Source organism: Petaurus breviceps, unplaced genomic scaffold (assembly GCF_028583685.1).
Source record: "Petaurus breviceps papuanus isolate PSGF00001 unplaced genomic scaffold, PetGlider_PUasm1.0 99, whole genome shotgun sequence".
In the NCBI taxonomy this organism is placed as follows: domain Eukaryota; kingdom Metazoa; phylum Chordata; class Mammalia; order Diprotodontia; family Petauridae; genus Petaurus; species Petaurus breviceps.
The window spans coordinates 25,125,563-25,146,466 of record NW_027187465.1 but is presented as its reverse complement, the minus strand read 5'-3'; the positions used below and the strand labels follow the sequence as shown (position 1 = coordinate 25,146,466).

Here is a 20,904-nt window from a genome sequence, read left to right as displayed (position 1 = left end):
TCTCTCTCTCTCTCTCTCTCTCTCTCTCTCTCTGTCTCTCTGTCTCTCTTTCTGTATGTGTATTCTTCCCTCCTTTGACCATTTCAGATAAGAGTGAGGTTCAAGTGTTATCCACTCCCCACCCCACCCTTTTCCTCCTTGTTTGTATAGACATCTACTTTCAAACCATGATAATTGTGGGATGAATTTCCCCAATCTCACTTTTTCTTCCCCTATCTCCCAGTGTCTTCTCCCTCTCTTTCCATTCTTCTCTTAAGGTCACCAAGACATAACTACTCCCAGACAAGATGTGATCCCAGATGATAAGGATCAGAAGGAACACATGTGTCATCTTCTCATATTTAATGTAAACAGTTTATCTTTGTTTAGTCCCTTATGAATGCTCACTCAGGTTTATCTTTTTATATTTCTCTTGACTCCTGTGTTTGAACTTCAGAGTTTCTCTGCAGCTCTGGTTATCAGGAATGCTTGGAAGTCCTCTGATTCATTAAAGATCCATTTTCCCTCCTATTGCATTATACTGAGTTTTGCGGGGGAAATTTATTCTTGGCTGTAAGCCCAAGTCCTTTACTTTCTGGAATTATATATTCCAGGCTCACTGTTCCTTAAAAGTTATAGCTGCTAAATCTTAAGTGATCATTACTGACTTGTATGATTCTCAGAACATGAATTCTTCCTGGCTGCTTTGCAGTATTTTTCTTTGACCTAGATGTTCTGGGCTTGAACTATGATGTTCCTGGGAGTTTTCATTTGGGGGTTTCATTCAGGAGGTGATTGGTAGATTCTGTTTCCACTTTGCCCCCTGGTTTTAAGAAGTCTGCATAGTTTTATTTTAAGATTTCTTGAAAAATCGTGTCCAGTCGCTTTTTTTTTTTTTTTGGTCATGACATTCAGAAAGTCCAATCATTCTTAAATATTTTCTCTCCTTGATCTGTTTTCTAGGTCAGTTGTCTTTGCTATGAGATACCTTATATTTTCTTCTATTTTTTTCAGCCTTTTGACTTTGTTTTAATATGTCTTGTCTCATGGAGTCATTGGCTTCTCTTTGGTCCATTCTAATTTTCATTTAGTATTTTATTTTTCCCCAGTTACTTCTAAACAACTTTTAACATTCGTTTTAAAAACTTTGAATTCCAAATTCCTTTCCTCCTTTCTCCACCCCTAATTGAGAAAACAAGAAATTCAGTACAGGTTACACATGTGTAATCATGCAAAACATTTCTATTTTAGTCATGCTGTAAAAGAAAACATAGACCAAAAAAAAAACCTCTCAAGAAAAATAAAGTTAAAAAGTATGTTTCAATCTGCATTCAGATACCGTCAGTTATTTCTCTGGGGATAGATAGCATTTTTCATCATAAGGCCTTCAGAATTGTCTTGAATCATTGTATTGCTGAGAATAACTAGGTATTCATAGCTGACATCTTAAAATATTGCTGTTACTTTGTACACGGTACATTTCACTTTGCATCAGTTCATGTAAGTCTTTCCAAGTTTTTCTGAGAGCATCCTGCTCATCATTTCTTATAGCACAATAGTATTCAATCACAATCATATACCACAACTTGTTCAGCCACTCCCAATTGATGGGCATCCCCTCAATTTCCAATTCTTTGAAATTGGCAGAAAAGAGCTGCTATAACTATTTTTGTACATAAGTTCCTTTTCCTTTTTGTTTTTTATCTTTTTTGGGATACAAACCTAGTAGTGATATTGTAAGATAAACATGATTTTATAGCCTTTTGGGCATAGTTTCAGTTTGTTCTACAGAATGGTTGAATCAGTTCACAATTCTACCAGTGCATCAGTGGGGCATCAATGCCCCATTTTTCCCACATTCCCTTCACCATTTCTCATTTTCCTTTTCTGTCCTATTAGCTGATCTAATAGGTATGAGGTAGTACCTCAGAATTGTTTTAATTTGAATTTCTCCAATCAATAGTGAGTTAGAGCATTTTTATATGACTATAGATAGCTTTGATTACTTCATCTGAAAACTGTTCATTTTTTTATCATTTATTGATTGAAGAATGGCTCTCATTTTTATAAATTTGACTCAGTTCTCTACGTGTTTGAGAAATAAGGCCTTTATCAGAGAAACTATCTTCAAAATTTTCTTTCACAGTTACTATTGCTATTTCCCCCCATCATATCCCCCATTTGTTCTATTCTCTCTCCTTACACCCTTCCCTCCTCAAAAGTGTTTTGTTTCTGACTGCTCCCTCTCCCAGTCTGCCCTCCCTTCTGTCACTCTTCCCCCTTTCCTTCTCTTATCCCCTTCCAATCTTACCTTCCTAAGATAGATTGCTATTCCCAATTGATTGTGTATGTTATTCCCTCTTTGAGCCAGTTCTGATGAGATTAAAGATTCATCCACTCCTCCTTACCTTACTCCTCTTCCCTCCACTGTAAGATTTTTTTCTTGTCTCTTTTATAAGAGATAATTTATCCCATGCAACCCCTCCTTTTCCCTTTCCCTAAGTACATTCTTCTCTCATTCCTTAATTTTACTTTTTTAGGTATTTCCCTTCTTTTTCAACTCACACCTAGGCCCACTTGTCTATGTATACTCCTTCTATCTGCCCTAATAATGAGAAAGTTCTTATGAGTTACAAGTATTATCTTCTCATGTAGGAATGTAAACAGTTTAACATTATTAAGTCCCATATGATTTTCCTTTCCTGTTTACCTTTTTATGTTTTTCTTCAGTCTTGTATTAGAAAGTCAAATTCTTTTCAGCTCTGGGCTTTTCATCAAGAATGCTTGAAAGTCTCCTATTACATTGAATATAACTTTTCCCCCTGAAGGATTATACTCAGTTTTTCTGGGTAAGTAATTCTTGTTTTGCCCTCCAGAATATCGTGTTCCACACCCTCTGATCCTTTAATGTAGAAGCTGCTAAATCTTGTGTTATCCTGCCTGTGGTGTCATGATTATTCTTGAACTGTTTCCTTCTGGCTGCTTGTAGTATTTTCTTTTTTTTTTTCTGGTAGTATTTTCTCCTTGAATTGGGAGGTCTGGAATGGCTGTAGTATTCCTGGCAACTTTCATTTGGGGATCAGTTTCAGGAGGTGACCAGTGGATTCTTTCCATTTCTATTTTACCCCTCTGGCTCTAGAATATCAGGGTGGTTTACCTTGATAATTTCTTGAAAGATGATGTCTAGTCTTTTTTTTTTTTTGATCATGGCTTCCAGATAGCCCAATAATTTTTAAATGATCTCTTCTAGATCTATTTTCCAGGTGAGTTGTTTTTTCATTGAGGTATTTCACATCATTTTGGTTTTGTTTTATTGTTTCTTGATTTCTCATGAAGTCATTAGCTTTCATTTGCTCCATTCTAATTTTTAAGGAATACTTTTTTTTAGTGAATTTTTATGCCTCTTTATCCATTTGGTCAATTTCTCTTTTTAAGGCATTCTTCTCTTCATTGGCTGTTTTTATCTCTTTTAACATTTTTAAGGTGTTATTTTTTTCAGAATTTTTTTTGTGTCTCCTTTACCAAGCTGTTGACTCTTTTTTCATGATTTTCTTGCATCACTCTCATTTTTCTTCCCAGTTTTTGCTCTACCTCTCTTACTTGATTTTCAAAATACTTTTTGAACTCTTCCATTACCTGAGACGAATTCATATTTTTCTTGGAGGCTTTTGATGTAGGAGCTTTGACTTTGTTATCTTCTGAGTGTGTTTTATTCTTCTTTGTCATCATAGTAACTTTCTAGGGTCAGAATTTTTTCTGTTGTTTGCTCATTTTGCGGCCTATTGATTGGCTTTTAGCTTTCTGTTAAAGTGGGGTTCTGCTTCCAGGATGGAGGACACAATATCCCAAGCTTCAGGGGTTTTGTGCGGCTGTTTTCAGAGTTACTTTTAGGGGCCTGTAAGTTTCCAGTTCTACCAAGGTGGTATGATCTAAAGAGAGGGTGTTTCCTCTCTTGGCCTGTGGTCTGCTGTGAGTGACTACAAGTACTCCTTTCTACCCTGGACCTGTGAGGAGGATCCTTGCTCTACTTCAGCCACCAGCTCAGGCTTGCTGGTGCTCCTCTTGCCCTGGGACTGCCACCCAGGACCGCGCCTCCGATCCAAGTATGGGCAAAGCAAAGAGACCCTTGGAATCTTCTGACGAGTTTTTGACCCCCTTGTCCTCTGTGGACTGAGCACTCTAGAAGCAGCTGCTGCTAATTCAGTGGTTTCTGAACCCAGTCTGCACGGATCAGTCAGCTGTGGTCCATTCTCACCCAGGTATGACAGACCTTTCCTGCTGGCCTTCTAAGTTGTCTTTGGTTGGAAAATCATTGCACTGCGTCCTTTTATGGGTTCTGCTGCTCTGGGAATTGGGTTTTTTTTTTTTTTTATTAAGCAATCAGGGTTAAGTAACTTGCTCAAGGTTACACGCCCAGTTATTTCTGGGTGTGGTGCTGAGCGTCTGAGCCCGGGGTTCAATCTCCAGGTAGTCCCAACACTGGAGCCGGTACTCTTACTCGCTGAGCCACCTGGCCACCCCTAAGCAATTGGGGTTAAGTAACTTGCTCAAGGTTACACGGCCAGGTGTTTCTGGGTGGGTGCTTACTCGCTGTGCTACCTGGCCACCCCTAAGCAATTGGGGTTAAGTAACTTGCTCAAGGTTACACGGCCAGGTGTTTCTGGGTGGGTGCTGAGTGTCTGAGCCCGGGATTCGATCTCCAGGTCGTTCTGACACTGAAGCCAGTGCTCTTACTTGCTGTGCTACCTGGCCGCCCCCTCTGGGAATTGTTTTATGGTGTTATTTAAAGGTGTGCGGAGCGGTTTGGGGGAGAGAGAGGGCATGTCGTTGCTTTTCTCCGCCATCTTGGCTGTCTCCCACATTCTAACTTTCAAGGAGTTTATTGCTTTGACAAAGTTTTGTACCTCTTGTGCCACACGGTTAATTTCCTTTGTAATTCTTTCATGGCTCCCCTTTCTTTTCCAATTTTTTCCTCATATTCTTATTTCATTGACAAAAATCTTTTTAACTCTTTTTTTTAAACTTCTGCTTGATCTCTTCCAGGGACTGTGCTTGAGTTTGTTCCCAAGCTGTTTTCTGAGGCTTTGCTTGTAGCTGTTTTGGAGTCATTCCCTTCTTCTGGATTTGTGTCCTGAGCATTTCTGCTACCGCAACAGCTCATTCTGTGGAATCCTTTTTTTTTGTTGGTTTTGTCCTTCTTTCTAGCTGACTTCCTGACTTGATATTAGGGCTGGGCTCTGTAGCGCTTTTGAAAGGAAGGTCTGGGCTGGTTCCATTACTGCTTTCTTGGGTTATTTAATGTCATGTTCTTCTGGGACCTCAGTGACAGACTGGGCACTTGCAAGCTTTCTGTGCTCCCAGAGTTGTCTGATTCAGGGATTCAGCAGAGTTGTCTGCTTTTTGTCCCTGGGCATGAGGGTCTGTAAGTTCTGACCTGGGTTTGGACCTGAGTAAGAGCAGATACTTCTGGTCCCTGCCCCTGTCAGCAACCTGGAAAGCTCTGTTAGTTCAAAGTGGTAGAGTTGTAGACTCTCCTTTGGCCTGAGCTTCCTGCTCTTGATCTTTCTTGCAGGCTGCAGACTGGGCTAGAAGCTGGATTAGAGACCCTGCTATGCTCCTGGGGCCAAGGCATGCCCCTGCTCACTTCTGAGCCCACTCCTCTCTCAGTACCCCACCTAGAGACTGCTACTGTTCCTTGAGCACAAATACCCTCCTTAGCCCACCTTGGATCCAAAGCCCCAAACTGGGTGGTGGGCAACATGGCTGCCACTTGGCAAATATTCCTGTCCCAGGGCTCCAGGATGGACCTGGGATCAGTGGACAGCTTCTCCCTGGGCTTGGGCTGGAGTTCTGATCGTGCCCCATCCCTAGTGTCTGCAGACAGCTCTGTCTGTCTCCCTGTGATTACCTGGGTTGGGAAAATGACTCACTGTGACTTTTTCTTGAGTTTCCCTTTCAAGATTCAGTCTGTTTGGAAGAGTTTGTTAGGGACAGGGGTCGGAGAGAGTTGGTGAGGCTGTCCCACTTCCTGCTACTCCTTGGCTCCTACCTCTCTGTATAGTGTTTCAACAAGCATTTATTGAGCACCTGCTCTGTGTCAGCCATTGTTCAGAGGTTACTAAGACAAAGAACGAAGTCATCCTTGCTGGTGACGTGCTTAAAGTCTGGGGGCAGGGTGGGGCTCCAAGCTACTGCGGTGGCATTGAGGAGCACCGCACTTCCCTCTGGGGTCCTTCTCAGGGTCTGCTGGGCTCTGTGATGACCTCTCATGTAACTATCTTAACGGCAAGACTTCGGCCTTCTCTTCTGCTCTGCGACTGGAGTCAGAGGACCTGGTTTGAATGTCTGCTTTGCCCCTTATTAGCTGGGTGACCTTGGACAAGTCATCTCATCTTCCTCCTCTGGAAAATGGGGAGCTTGGCCCTAGCGGCCTTCGAGATATCTTCAAGGTCTATATCTAGGAGCCTAGAACCTGTGGGGTAGGCACTGTCTTATGGGAGTGAGCAGAGATGGGGCCCAGAAAAGCCCTAGGCTTTTCAGGAGGCATTTGTGGAAGACTGGGCCACCATCAATAAATACTGGATTCAGTTATTTGGTAAATACTTGTTACTTACCTACGGTATGCTGGGACCTCTACTAGGTTTTGGGGACACAGAGAAAAATGAAACAGCCCCTGCCTGCACTCAAGCAGCTCACATTCTACTAGGGGATACCACTCCAGGAAGACTTCTCGGAGAAGATGTCATCTGGGCTGAGGCTGGCTCACAGATCTAGGCCTGGAAGAGGTCCCAGAGACCCTCCATTCCAACCCCATCCTTTTATAGATGAGTCCCAGAGAGGGAAGTGACTTCATCGGCTTGTTGCAGGCAGTAAATGACAGGCTGATCCGGATCCCAGCTCTGCGGTCTTCAAATCCTGCACTCTCTCCACTGGCCCAAGCTGCCCAAGGAAGCTAAGGAAGCCCATCGTCTGATTCACCCGTCATTTATGAGGTCCTCACCATGTGCTGGGCCCTGAGAGAGCAGAGAGAAAAAGGAAGAGCAGTGTCTGCTCCTGGGGTGCTTATGTTCCCCAGGAGAAGGCAGATAAAATCAGGGAGCAGAGAAGTCATGCATTCTCTCATATCTACAGTGCTTCAGGGTTTACAGAGCACTTTATAAGTACATTATCTGACTGAACCCTCACAACAGCCCTGTGAGGTGGGGTCTGTGATCATCCCCCATTTTACAGATGAGAAAACTGACTCAGAAGGATTCTGAAAGGGTGTACTCCAGGAAGATCTCTGACTGCTCTCCAGCCTGTAGTGGGACTAGGCTCCTAAGCACTTGCCCTGCCCCCAACTTCAGCCCTCTGTTTCCCTTTATAACTAACTCCACTCTGCTCTGATCAGCCACACTTTGGGCTGACTCCTCACCATGACTCTTGGGGGCATCATTGAGCGAGACACAGCTGCTTTGTGTTCCTCCTGACGTAGACAGATGTTTAAAACTAGGCCGGATTCTCCAGGGACGGCTGTCATGCAGTGTGCTTTCAGGGCACAGAGCCTTCTTATGTGGGAATACTCAAAAGAGCTTTGATTCCTGCTGTGTAGGGCCCTCCCAGGGTGGGGAGCCCTTCCTCCAACACAGCTTCCAACACGCTTATGGCCCTGTCTGTCAGCCAAGATGCCAAGCCAGCCATGACTTTTAGAGCCCCTCCTGACTTTGGCTCCTCCCCCAGTCTTATCCTTGACTCTGCTCATCTGTCCAGTTGTGCTCCCTAAGGCCCAGACCTGCCCACATCACCCCTACCCCTCAGTCACTCAACTGCAGTGGCTCCCCTTGGCTTCCGGGATCAAGTCTAAGGTGCTGTTTGGCTTTCAAAGGCTCCATGACCTGGCCCCTTCCTCCCTTTCCAGACTTCCCCACCCTTCCCTCCTCTCTACATACTTGGGGATCCAGTGGCAGTGGCCCCCTGACCGTCCCTCGCACTGTGTCTCTAGGTTCTGAGCCTTCTCTCTGTCTGTGCTCCACGCCGGGAAGGCTCTCCCTGCTCTGCTCCATCTCCTACCTCCCCTGGCCTCCTTCAAGCCCCAGCCAAAGTTCCTACCTCTGCCTGAAGCCTTTCCTGGCCCCCCTTCATTCTGGGGTCTTCCCCCTGTTAATTATTTCTGATTTATCCTGCATAAATCTGGTTTGTACATAGTTATTTTTCATGTTCTCTCCCCCATTAGACCAAGAGCTCCGTGAGAGCAGGGACTGTCTTTTGCCTCTCTAGCACTTTTCACAGTGCCCGGAGCACAGTAGGTGCTTAATACATGCTTGCTGGTGACTTAGTAGATAACCAAACTGACCAGCATTTATTAAGCATCTTCTGTGTTCCAGGTACCATGCTACCTACAGTTCTTGGAAGCAGCCTAATGGCTTATAGCCAGACTTATACTGCCCATTAAGTGTTGGAAGTGGGATTTGAACCCAGACCTTCCTGCCTTCCTGACTCCAAGTGAGTTCTCTTTGTTCCCTACCTTTTCTCTTTTTTCAGATCAACACTCTCTGTTTCCCCGCCAGATACTGTTGGGGTTTATGCAGGTGAGCTCAGCTCTGTGACAGACTTTCTTGTCATCATCTTAACCAGACATCCTCTGCCTCTTCTGCTCCCTGGCTGTAGTTAGAGGACCCCAGCACAAGTTCTAGCTCCGCCCTTGCTATCTTTGTGACCTGGGGCAAGGCTCTGGTTTGCCTCGGTTTCCCTATCTGGATAATGAGGGGGCTGCTCTTCCTCTAGCCAGCTCTACTGGGCTGCCTCTGGGCAAGCTTCTCTTTGTTTCCGTCTCTCTGTCTCTCTGTCTGTCTTTCCCTCTCTCTGTGTGTCTGTGTCTCTTTTACCAGACCTGCACTTTTGTAGGGAGGGAGAACCTGGCTCCCTCTGCTGATGCAGATGACACCCCCTGTTTAACTTCTCCTACCAGGGAGCTGCTGCAGCACCAAGGTGTCAAGTGCCACCTGTTTCTCCAGTGTGCCCTTAGCCACAGTGACCCAAGGGCCAGCGTTTTCTGCCATCTGCAGGACACCGTTTATAACGATCCTAATGGTGACCCTGAAAAGCCCCAAAGTGCCCTCTGAATCATCATCCAAACAATAACTGATTCTTTAGAAGTCGGTCATCCATGCACAAGGTGTGTTAGCGGATCCCTACTAACAAAGGCGTTGGAGAGGCAGCCTGGCAGAGCGGGCACAAGGCCAACCTTGGAGTTAGAGCTGGAAGGGGCCTCAGAGGCATTCTCTCTCGCTGTACAGATAAGGAAACTGAGGCCCCAGCAGGTAAAATCACTCTACCCAGGCCCCTCCTAAGCCTGCACCAACCTGCCTCTCTAAGGCTCCTTCCAGCTCCAGGCCCCATTACCTGACTAGCTCCATCTCTGCTCTCTTCCACAGGCCGGTCACTTGGCTCCAGCTCCAGCCAATGCCCACCACTTCCCTCCCTCAGATTCCTCACTAAGTAGCCTTTTTTGGGACCTGAGCTGTAGCTGGTTCTGTGCCTGTCAGAGCCTCTGCACATGTCTCCTGGTGGCTGTTCTGGGGCAAAGCCGGAGCTCTGGCTCCCTCGGGGAGAGTTTCCAAGGCCTTAGATATGAGCAAAAGCAGATGGAGACCCCTATGCCCAACATGGGCTGGGGCCAGTGCCAGGAGGCGGTCAGGTCCCTGGCCAGGGCACCAGCAGAGGGCAGCAGTGACCAAGAGAGATCCTCCAAGCCCTGTAGCTGGGAACTGGCCTGGCCTCATTGACTGGCCACGCCAGAGTTGGTGCGCAGCCTGGGTAGGCATGATACCAGCCCAAAGAGGCAGACCCTTCAAGTTCAGGGACCCTAGCCCCTGCCCACAGGCACTTGGGAGAAATGCCACCCCTTAGAGGTAACTTGGTTGTGATTTCTTTGCTGCCTGTGCCCCCTCCTCAGCTAGCACCTCTCATGGAGAATATAGAACATCCAGAAGTGTGGCCAGCCCTCTGAGGATGGAGCCCTGTCCTAGGCACTGTGGGGGGGGGGGAGAGAATAGATAATAGCTGGCGCTTTCATAGTGCAGAAAAGTGCCCTGAACATGTGATCTCTGAGCTCTCACAATAGTCCTATGAAGTAGGTGTTATCCCCATTTTACAGATGAGGAAACTGAGGCTCAGAGGGGCCCTAAGAAGGCAGGCATTCCAGGAACAGATCTGGGTATTCTTCAGCCTGGGCCCTCTTCCACTTGACCTCAACCTGATTCTGACATTCTCTCTTCTATCCTAACTTCCTCATATTCTCCCACCCAAACCTGGGTGAACTCTTCATGTGACTCTTGGGGGGGCAGGACTTTAGTGAGACAGAGCTGCTCTCACCCCCTCCCTGAGCAGACAGATGTGTAAAGCTGGGCTCCCTTCTCCTGGCCCAGTCAGCACCAGATATGAATCAAGGGCATGCAGCTCTCTGATATATGAATGAATACACGAAAAAGTTTGGATTTCAGCAACATGGGTACTTCCAGGATGAGAATTCTTTCTATCAATGAAGATTCCACCTGTGAAAAAGGCAGGTAGTGGTATAGAGCGCTGGGCCTAGAGTTAGGAAGACCTGAGTTCAAATCCAGCCTCGGATACTTCCTAGCTGTGTGATCCTGGACAAGTCACTTAACTCCATGTCTCAGTTTCCTTATCTGTAAAATGAGCTGGAAAAGGAAATGGCATCTGAAAAGTATCTCTGCCAAGAAAACCCCAAATGGGGTCACAGAGAGTCAGACAGGACTGAACAAACAACAAAAATTTAGTTACTGGGGTTTGATTTTTTTTTTTAGATATTCCAATAATTGTATAATTATTTCCCTTTGTCACCCTGTGCATTTACTCATGCACTCAAAAGTGCGCTCCTGGGAAGGGTTGACCAGACTGCCCAAAGCGATCCAGGACTCCCCATACTAGATGCTGCCGTGTTCTAGAGAATGCTCTCATGTAGCAGGTGTTCCTGGGGTCTTGGGTTCAGAGCTGCCAGGCTCTTTGGGGGGCCTTCTCATTTGGCAGGTGAGGTCACTGGGGCCCAGAGAATTTAAGTGATTTGTCTAAGGTCACTCAGCTAGGAAGTAGCAGAGTCGGGATTTGGACCCTGGGCCTTAGTTTCCATCCAGCGGCTGTTACTGATTTATCCAGGGGCCTGTGGCTCAGACTGCTCTGAGAGCCTGACTTTCGTGCACTCTCACAGGTCAGCATTTTTAATATTCTTAGTGGCAGACCTACAGAGCTCAAAGCACCTTCCGAAACATTCTTTGGCCATCAGGCATCCACATATGGTACATGTTGTCAGCAGCTCTCTCTTGCTCAGACTGTGTGGCATCATGGAGAGAAGGCTAGTCTTGGAATCATATTAGAGTCATAGATTTAGAGTGGGAAAGGACCTTGGAGGCCTCTGAGGCCAAGACCCTCACTTCATAGATGAATACACTGAGGCCCAGCCAGACTAAATGACCTGCACAAGGGGACACACAGTGAGGGCTAGCTGGGTTGAGGTCCTTAACCTGTGCTTGCTGGGTGACCCTGGGCCCAGCTGCTTCATGCACAAGTCATTTGGCCTCTTCAGGCCCCCAAGCAGCTCATTCCTCAGACTAGATTATAGACCACTTGTCTCTTTACGTTGGTAGGAGGAATTTCCACACCAGGAGTCCCAACAGTGAACTCGGAGGTCTGGGCCAAACGCAAAAGTCTAGTCATCTTACCCCAGATGACCCCCTAGTGGCTTCCTTTCCTTTCCTTTTTTATCCAAGTAAAGCATAATTAGAGAGTGAGTCTGCTGATAGCCAAAGCTTAGCTCTATCCATCCCTCAGCATGTGGCCACTCACTTGAAGGAGTCTCACTGTTTGCCTGTTTCCAGCCTCCATCACAGAGCAGGCAGGAGATGCACGGGTCCGTGTTGGAGCCAGACTTTTAGTGCAGGACGTTGTTATGGACAGTGTATGAGCAGGGTACTGCCTGTGTTACCTTGGGCAAGTCACTGAGCTCTCTGGGACTCAGTTTCCACCTCTAAGTGTTCTCTCAGCTATAGATCCCATGTGATCCCATGATTTTAAGTCATTTCACCTTTCTGAGGAGGCTGGTGATTCCCTGGCCAGAGTACCAGCAGAGGGCAGCAGTGACCAAGAGAAAGTCTCCAAGCCCTCCACCTGGGAGCTTGCCTGGCCACATTGACCGATCAGGAGAGGAGGTGCTCAGCCTGGGTAGGCATGATGCCAGCCCAAGGAGGCAGACCCTTCGAGTTCAGGTACCCTAGCCCCTGCTCACAGGCACCTGGGAGAAATGCTGCCCCTTAGAGGTGCCTTGGTTGTGACGTCTTTGCTGCCAGTACCCCCTCCCAGCTGGCACCTCTCATGGAGAATACGGAACATCCAGAAGCATGGCCAGCCAGCCAGCACCTCTCTGAGGATGGAGCCCTGTCCTGGGCACTGTGGGGGGAGGAAGCAGAAGGGGAACATAACAAAGGAGAGAACAAATAGTAGCTGACATTTCTATAGTCTTTAAGACTTGCAAGATTTGTGTGTTATCTGAGCTTCCCACAACTTCCTTGTAAAGAAGGTCTTATCCCTGCTTTACAGATGTGGAAACAGGTTTTTGCTCTAGTGTCTTTCCCATGGTCATGCAACTCATATAAGTGCTGGCTCGAAGGGTTCAAACCCAGGTCCTCTGAGGACAAAGACTATTTCTTTTTTTGTCTTTAGATCCTTTTGATGAGTCAGCAAGCATTTATAGGGTGCTTATTATGTGCCAAGCTCTGGGGATGAAAGAAAGGCCCCCAAAGTCCCTGCCCTCAGGGGATGTATACACTAATTGGATCATAGCTGGCGCTTAATAGATGCTTATGTATGTGCGCTGATTGATTCACACAAACCCCTCAGTGTGTGACCACATCACCCTCCCTGCTCAGAACCCTTCATCAGCTCCCCACTGTAAGCCTGGTACAGTCTGGCTACAGCATGCCTTCAGAAGCTGCTTGTAGAACTTCCATCCTACCTTGGTGAGGTAGGCAAGGCAAGTATTATTGGGACCTTTTTTACAGATGAGGGGTTCATGACCTGCCACAGTGAGACAAGTGTCCAAGGGGGAACTTGAAAGCAGGCTGTCTTGACTCAGCCCCAAACTTCTTTCCCACAATGCCATGCTGCCTGCAGTTGCAAGCCAGCAGAGAAGCGGAAAGTACTTGGGAGGGTGGCTTCGAAGTTGGCCGTAAGCCAAAGAACAGTGAGAAGAAAGCCCCATTTATCCAGAATCCCAATGTTCTGATTTCCAGTTAAAGAAGTAAACCCATTCATGTGTGGTGGACTGTTGGAGCATCAGACTTGGAGTCTGGAAGACCTGAGTTCAAATCCTACCGTATCTCAGACATATATTGGCCATATCTCACTGGGCAAGTAACTTCTGTGCTCAGGACATCCAGACAATTCTTGAGCACTTTGATTTGCAGATGAGTTACCGACCTGAATGTGTGTAGGGGGTTTCTGTACCTAGAAGTTCCCTGCCCATTGAACTCAAATATAGGATCATGGATGCAGAGCAGGAAGGGTCCTCAGAGGCTACCTGACCCAATTCCTCATTTTATAGATGGGGAGACTGAAGCTCAGAGAGGAAATAAACCCCCCCCCCGAGGAAACAAGTTGATGAGAGTGACAGCATAGTATACTAGAAAGGTCACTGGCTCAGAGTCAGAGGACCTGGGTTTGTGCTTACTAAACTACTTTTGTGGCCTTGGGAAAGTCATTTAACCCTATGGGCCTCAGTTTCCTTATGTGTCAAATGAAGAGGATAGACTAGATGCCGTATGAGGTCTCTTACTTTGATCCTATAATATTTGGCAACAATAATAATGGCCAACATTTATGTAGCATTTTAAGGTGTGTAAAGGACTTTACATAATTATCTCATTAATGTGCTTCTAGGACATGTCAGTTGACCACTAACTAAGCATTTATTAACTGCCATGTGCTAGACCAGGGATGGGGAACTTTTGGCCTAGAGGCCACATGTAGCCTTCTAGATCCTTAAGTGAGGCCTTTTGACTGAATCCAAATTTTACAGAACAATTCCACATGGATGGATTGGCGTGGGATCCGAGCAGATGCAGCCCAGATTCCTGTGGTGATGACCGAGGCTCAGATAAGAGGAAGCCAGCATCCTTGGCCAGTAGGGAACCGTCAGTAGCAAGGACAGACTGGACCGTATTCAGTGTGACGTTTGGCACTCGGAGTGTTTTGCTGTATTCTGTCTGATCCTTTGAAAGTAAATACACGAGATCCAGGTCCTGGCTCCTGCCACTTCCTGGCTGTTTGCATTTGCCTCTGAGCCCAGCACTTCCTCATCTGCAAAATGGGGATAATGCTCTTCTTGCTGCCTGAGACACAGGGTCATTTGGATGCTTTGCAGTCCGTACAGCCCTACAGAAATGCAGGTTGTTAATAATGCTCAGTTGAGTGTGACTCAGTTCACCAAAATGTTATCAGATGCCCTCTATGAGCCAGGTAGTCAGCTAAGCTCCAGAGGCACAGACCCATAAGTGAAACCTAAGCTGGGTCCTCAGGGATCTTCCGTTTTACTTAGGTATGCCGCACTGTAAATAGAGCAGGGCCAGAAGTATTAACAACGGGGGCAATCAGGGAGGACTCACCAGAATGTTCCTGAGCTGGGCCTCGAAGGCTTCTGAGCGGTAGAGGGGAGGAGGCTCTTCCAGGTATGGGGGTGGCATCTGCAAGTACTTGGAGGTGGAAGATTTTTTTTTAATAAATTTATTTATTTGTTTTACTTTTAGTTTACAGCATTCAGTTCCACAAACCCCTGAGTTGCAAATTTTCTCTCCCTCCATCTCCTCCCCGCTTCCCCCCAATGGCAGCATGCAATCAAGGATAGGATCTGTAAATATCTTCACATTAAACATCAGTCAGGTTGTAGAGAAGGATTATAACCGATGGAATGAACAACAGGAAAGAGGAAACAAAACAAAACAAAAAAAAGAAAGAGAGCAGGTAGTTTGCTTCAGTCTGCATTCAGACTCTAGTTCTTTCTCTGGATGTGGACATCTCCTTCCATCATGAGTCTTTTGGAGTTGTCTTATAACTTTACATTGCTGAGTAGGGCCCAGTCTATCAAAGTTGGTTGTCACATATCCATTGGTCTGTAATTGTGTACAAATCTCTCCTGGTTCTGCTCCCCTCACTCAGCATCAGTTTATATAAGTCTCTCCAGGTTATTATGAAGTCCGTCTGCTCCTCATTTCTTATAGCACAATAGTATTCCAGACATTCATATACCACAACTTGTTTAGCCATTCCCCAGTTGATGGGCATCCCCTTGATTTCCCATTCTTTGCCATCACAAAAAGAGCTGCTATAATCATTTTTGTACATACAGGGCCTCTTCCCACTTCTATGATCTCTTTGGGATACAACCCTAGAAGTGGTATTGCTGAGTTAAATGGTATGCACTTATTTTATAGCCCTTTGGACATAGTTCCAGATTGCTTTCCAGAATGGTTGTATATTTCACAACTCTACCAACAATGCATTAGTGTTCCAATTTTTCCACATCCTCTCCAGCATTTATTATTTTCCTGTTTTGTCATCTTAGCCAGCCTGACCAGTGAGATGTGGTAGGAGGTGGGAGATTTGGTGTTGAGTTCAGGAAACAGCTGGAGGTCCAGTGGATTGGTGATCCCCAGCTGGTGGGAGGTAGAGGGCTGTCCCTCCTCTTAAGCAAGGGCAGAATCCTCTGAATACCTGATTCTTGACTACAAGGTAAACATGAGTTTGCTAGATTTGCAAGGGACAATGAATGCCATGCAGACTGCGCTGGAAAAAGGGACCGGAAGGAGCTGTACTTAAGCTTACCCAAGCGCTTCCTGGCTCCAGCCTTCAAGGCCTTGGGCAAGAAAATACACCCCCCACACACTGGAGGATAGTAGTGTCGTGAGGAAAGAGCCAGCATCAAAGGCAGAACTGACTGTGTGACCCTGGACAAGTCTCAACCTCTCAGGGCTCAGCTGTCAGCTGCTGAAGACTCAGAGTTATAGAACTTGATATGCCATCTGTAAAGCACTGAGCACAGTGCCTAGCTCATAGTGGGTGCTTAATTAATTCTTTCTCCTTTCCCTTCCCCAGAACACTTGCTGATCTATATTGGTAGAGGGAATTTCCTCACTGGGGGTTCACAGGATCTTAGAGAATGTAGAGGTCATTGAGTCCACCTTCATTTTACAGATTAGGAAACTGAGGCAGACAGGTTAAGTGACTTTCAAGGAGTCACAGAGCTAGTAGAGTATCTGAGGTGGAATCTGAACCCAGACCTTCCCAATTCCAAGTCCAGGGCCCTGTCTGCTACATGGAGTTGTATCTCATCTTATACTAATGAAATTGAATGTCTGGACCATAGAAGAAAAATATCCTCTGTCCTGGGATGACAGACATGACAGAGACCACTTGTTGGCTGCTTGGAATGCTCCTCTGCCCTGCTCACCGTGGAGAAGCTGGGCCCGTCTCACCATCCCCCTTTCCTGGCAGGAGAAACATTCCTTCCCTACTACACCGGCCGGGCCATCGATGGCATCGTCATCCAGAAGAGTATGGACCAGTTCTCCACAGCTGTGGTCATCGTGTGCCTCCTTGCTCTTGGCAGGTAGCTGGCTCCCCATCCCACCCCACCCTGCTTCCCAGAGCCCGTGGTCTTCTCATTTTTAGGACTGGGTCCTAACGGGAACAGTAGGGCTTCCTTGACTGGGAAACCCTTTGATGGGTTTTCTGTTACCCTAATCTGGTGTCAGATGGAGAGAATCTGCTTTGGGATCATCTAACCTGTAGCTTTAAACGGGTCCCTTCTGGATGAGGGAGAGAGAGGGGAGGGGGCTGGTGGGAGAAGAGAGGAACAGCATCAGTTAATGAGATTTCTGTCATATGGGGTTAAATCTACCACAGTTCAAGGCTTAGACCAGGGCTTCTGAACCTGGGTTCCACAAACTTGTTTTTAAAAAAATAGTTTGATAATTCTATTTCAACCTAAGGACTTTCTTTTTTAATCCTATGTGTTTAAAAATCTTATTCTGAAAAAGGACCCATAGACTTCCCCAGCCTACCAAAGAGGTCCAGGCCTCCAGAAAGGTTAAGAATCCCTCCTAGCTTACACTCGTGTTTCTAAAAATGGCCACTTTCTGGTAAATCCTAGTGAGGTCTTTAATAATGGCTCATTAAATGGGCTAGGCAAAAACTGTTCCCAATTAATGACCTAGCATGGGGTAGACCCAGCCCACAGGGTCTGCTGCTTCGGGTTCTAGGCCACACTTGTTCCTGTCCCCTGTTGGAAGTAGCCAAATGTGTCTTGTTCTAGGGGATTAAAGGAAGAAAGGGGTGTGACCTGTGTCCACCTTTGGTGCCAGCGTCAGACTGGTTTCCACCAGACTGAGCTGGGTCTGCTTTCGTGTTGTTTTGTAGAAGAGGAGTTTGCTTCTCCCTCATTCCGCTATCCTCAGTCTCTCACTCCATCCTCACATCCTCCCCCTTTGCTTAGATTTTTTTGGGTACAGAAGACGAAAGATATAAAATTTCCTTTGACAATCATCTCACAGTCCTGAGACTGTGGAATCAGAGGCCCAGGGTTCATAACCTAACCCTTCTTCTTCCCACTGGTAGGAGACTGGGCAGGTCACTTCTCTCTGGGCCTCTGTCTAAAGTCCTTTCAAACTCTATAACCATGATCTCATGATCCCTCCAGCTTCCTGTAGGTCCTTCCCAAACTATGGCAGGTCTTCAAGTCAGAGGGCTCCGGTCCCAGCCCCAGCCCTGCCACTCGTTGCCTGCATGCTCTGGGGCTTATCATTCCTCTCTCATCTATAAAATGAGCAGTTTGGACTAGGGATCCCCAGGCTCCTTCTGCATCTGTGATTTATGTGGCAGACTAGGAGACTCGATTAGAGAGTCTCACAGGAGCTGGGCAACCTAAGAAAGTCAAGAAGGCTGGAGGGAGTGCCGAGTCTAGGGAGGACCCTGCCTGTGGGGAGTGGGGTGGGGGACACTAGCCTGGCCCCCTCTCCTGCATCATCAGGGTTTGCTGGAACTCGGTGCTGGATGGACATTTTTCCTTTAACATCTCTCATCTGCAATTAGCTCATTTGCCGCAGGTATTCGGGGCGGCATTTTTACACTCGTCTTTGCCAGACTCAACATCCGCCTCCGTAACTGCCTCTTCCGCTCCCTGGTGTCACAGGAGACAAGCTTCTTTGATGAGAACCGGACAGGTTGGTGCCACCAGAGCCCTTGATTCCTCTTTTGGGCCCAGAGCCTGTCTGGAGTGCCATGGACATCCTAGTCACCCAATCAGTACTTATGTAAAGAATGAATGAATGAAAGGGGATAAAGGAATGAGGAAACCTGAAGGAATGAATGAATGAGGAAGACTGAAGGAAGGAATGAGGAAATGAATGAATGAAAGAATGAGGAGAACTTAGGGAAAGAATGAACAGGAATGAATGAGTGAATGAGAGAAGATGGAAGAGTGGGTGAAGAAGGGACCCTCCCCTGTCCTGTCCTTGGCTATACGCAGCCCTCTCTTCCTCGGTTCCCCAGGATGAGGGATGTGTGAAAGCAAGCTGAGCCAGTGGGTCTGTTCTGTCCTGGCCGCTGTCTGTCCTTGGAGGTCTGGTCTACATGCTGAGGTTTTTGATCACAACCTTAGGCCTAAGTTAGGGTAACTTTGGGCTTCTGGCCACACCTCTGTGTGGTAATTCTTGGGGACCAGGGCCAGGCCAAGATGTTGGGCTCCTCCCCACACTGCCCGAGGAGTGTGCAGAGACCACATTGGGTAGGATGTGTCCAGCAGTCTTTGTGGGCACCAGTAAAGCAGACTTTGTCCTCAAGAACCCCAGGCTCAGGGCATCTATGCCTGCCTGGAGAAGGCAGAAGAAGTGAGCAGGAAAGGAAGCTGCTGTGTTTCTGACTTCCCCTGGGGCCTAGGGCAGCTAGCTGCCCTCCCTGTCCTAGATAGGAGCATTGGCAGTGACAGAGACAGTGCTTGGTAGGTGAGGTGTGAGGGCTCAGCCAAGAGGTGTCTCAGATTAGGAGTTCTGAACCTGGGGCTCAGGAGCTTGTTTTTAGAAATATCTTGATAAACTGTATTTCAATATAATTGCTTTCCTTTGTAATCCTGTGTATCTTGATGCATTAAAAACCATGATTCTGAGCAGGGCTCCACAGGCTTCCCCAAACTTCCCTAAACTTCCCAAGGCGGCCAGGGCACAAAGAAGGTTAAGAATTCCTGCCATAGAGGCCAGCGGGACATTTCCCAAGTTCCCAAGGGGGAAAGGGCAGCGATGGAGTGTCACTGCCCTTCTCTTGCCATATCTGGCCGCTTCTGGGAAGGATGAACTGACTGTCTCTGGGGGGAGGCTTCCCCATCTCAGTGACGGCAGTCAGCTCCTTGGAGGGGCATGCGACAGGGGAGGAGTTAGGAGAGAGAACGTAACAATGCTCAGCAGATGTTCTCAACTCCTCAAGAGAAAGGCAAAGCGAACAAGGACAGAGGCAGCATTCGAGGGTACAAGGCAGATGGGGAAAGAGTGCTTCTGTATCTCTGTCTGCCTCCCTTTTGCCCCCGGGAAGGTAGGGGCTCCAGCCCATAAAGATCAGCCCTTGAGGGCAGGGATGATTTTATTCTGGTCCTGGCATCTCCAGCACTGGGCACATAGTAGGTGCTTTGTAAATGCTTCTGTTGTCTCATAAGGCAGTGGGGAAGCCTTCTGTGCCACGGGGTGGCGCGTCACCACCAGGGTCTCCCTGAACCCAGGAGATTGGGGGTGGGCGAAACAGTCCAGCTGAGGAAGCCCCTTAGTGTCCCCTCCCCTCCCTTTCCCACTGTCCCTCTCACCTGGCCACCGTGCGGAGCTGAGCTGCCTGTGTTCCAGGGGACCTCATCTCCCGCTTGACCTCGGACACCACCATGGTCAGCGACCTCGTCTCCCAGAACATCAACATCTTTCTCCGAAATACAGTCAAGGTCACTGGCGTTGTCGTCTTCATGTTCAGCCTCTCTTGGCAGCTCTCCCTGGTCACCTTCATGGGCTTCCCCATCATCATGATGGTGTCAGACATCTACGGCAAGTACTATAAGGTAGGCCCCGGCTGGGCCCTGGCCCTGGTCTTGGTCTCTCCAGCTGTTGGGCTCATGCCCATCTCCCAGAGTCCCACGGGGTAAGGCTCTGATGGAGACCCCGGCCCTGGGGCTGTGCTGGGGGCCCCAGAGGCTGGGAAACTCCCATGCTCCGTGGGTCCCCCGGACAGCTAGCTGCAGCCTCCCACAAGCGGGAAGTCCAGTCTGGCGTCTATGTGGCGTCTTCTCTCCCCAACAGAACGTGTCGCTTGGGGCCAGGGACTGTGTTTCATTTGACGTTGTGGCACGTGTGTATGTGTGTGCATCTGTTAAGGGCCTTCTTTGTGCTAGGCCCCAGGGATACCGAAACACCCCTCTTCTCAAGGTGCTTACATTCCACTAGGGGAGACAGTCAGGACATACATGTCTGCATATGACTATGGATAAAGTCGATACATGCAAAGCAGTCGACACGGAGCTGCTGCCAGGTCTCGGGAAGGCTGAATATAGAAGATGGGCCACGATGAAGTGTCGGTAGGGAGGGGGTGCACTCCAGGCATGGCCAGTGCGAAGACTTGGCAATGGGAGAGGGCATGTCATGTGGGAGGAGCAGGAAGAGGTCACTGGCCGGATCACAGAGTACAGGATGAGGAGAAATGGACAATGAAACCGCAAAGATGACTTAGGGCCAGGTTGTTGGGGCTTCACGCAGCTGATTGCTTAGGAGAGTCATACAGTCACATCTGTAGTGAAGGAAAATCACTCTGACAGCTGGGGAGTATCTGGCCTGGGTCTGGGGTGGGGAGAGACTT

General features: G+C 47.6%; 1 protein-coding gene across 5 annotated transcripts in view; it reads left to right on the top strand.

Moving 5' to 3' along the window:
• The window catches only part of ABCB9 (ATP binding cassette subfamily B member 9), a 51,983-nt gene that overhangs the window by 10,795 nt on the left and 20,284 nt on the right, over positions 1–20,904 (top strand). For 4 of the 5 annotated variants that reach the window (XM_069081700.1, XM_069081702.1, XM_069081699.1 and 1 more), the window contains 3 exons: positions 16,519–16,633; positions 18,115–18,245; positions 19,908–20,113. In XM_069081700.1, the coding sequence (XP_068937801.1) occupies positions 16,519–16,633; positions 18,115–18,245; positions 19,908–20,113 (452 nt within the window). The remainder of the gene's footprint in view (positions 1–16,518; positions 16,634–18,114; positions 18,246–19,907; positions 20,114–20,904) is intronic. The other variant, XM_069081703.1, reaches the window with a different exon arrangement.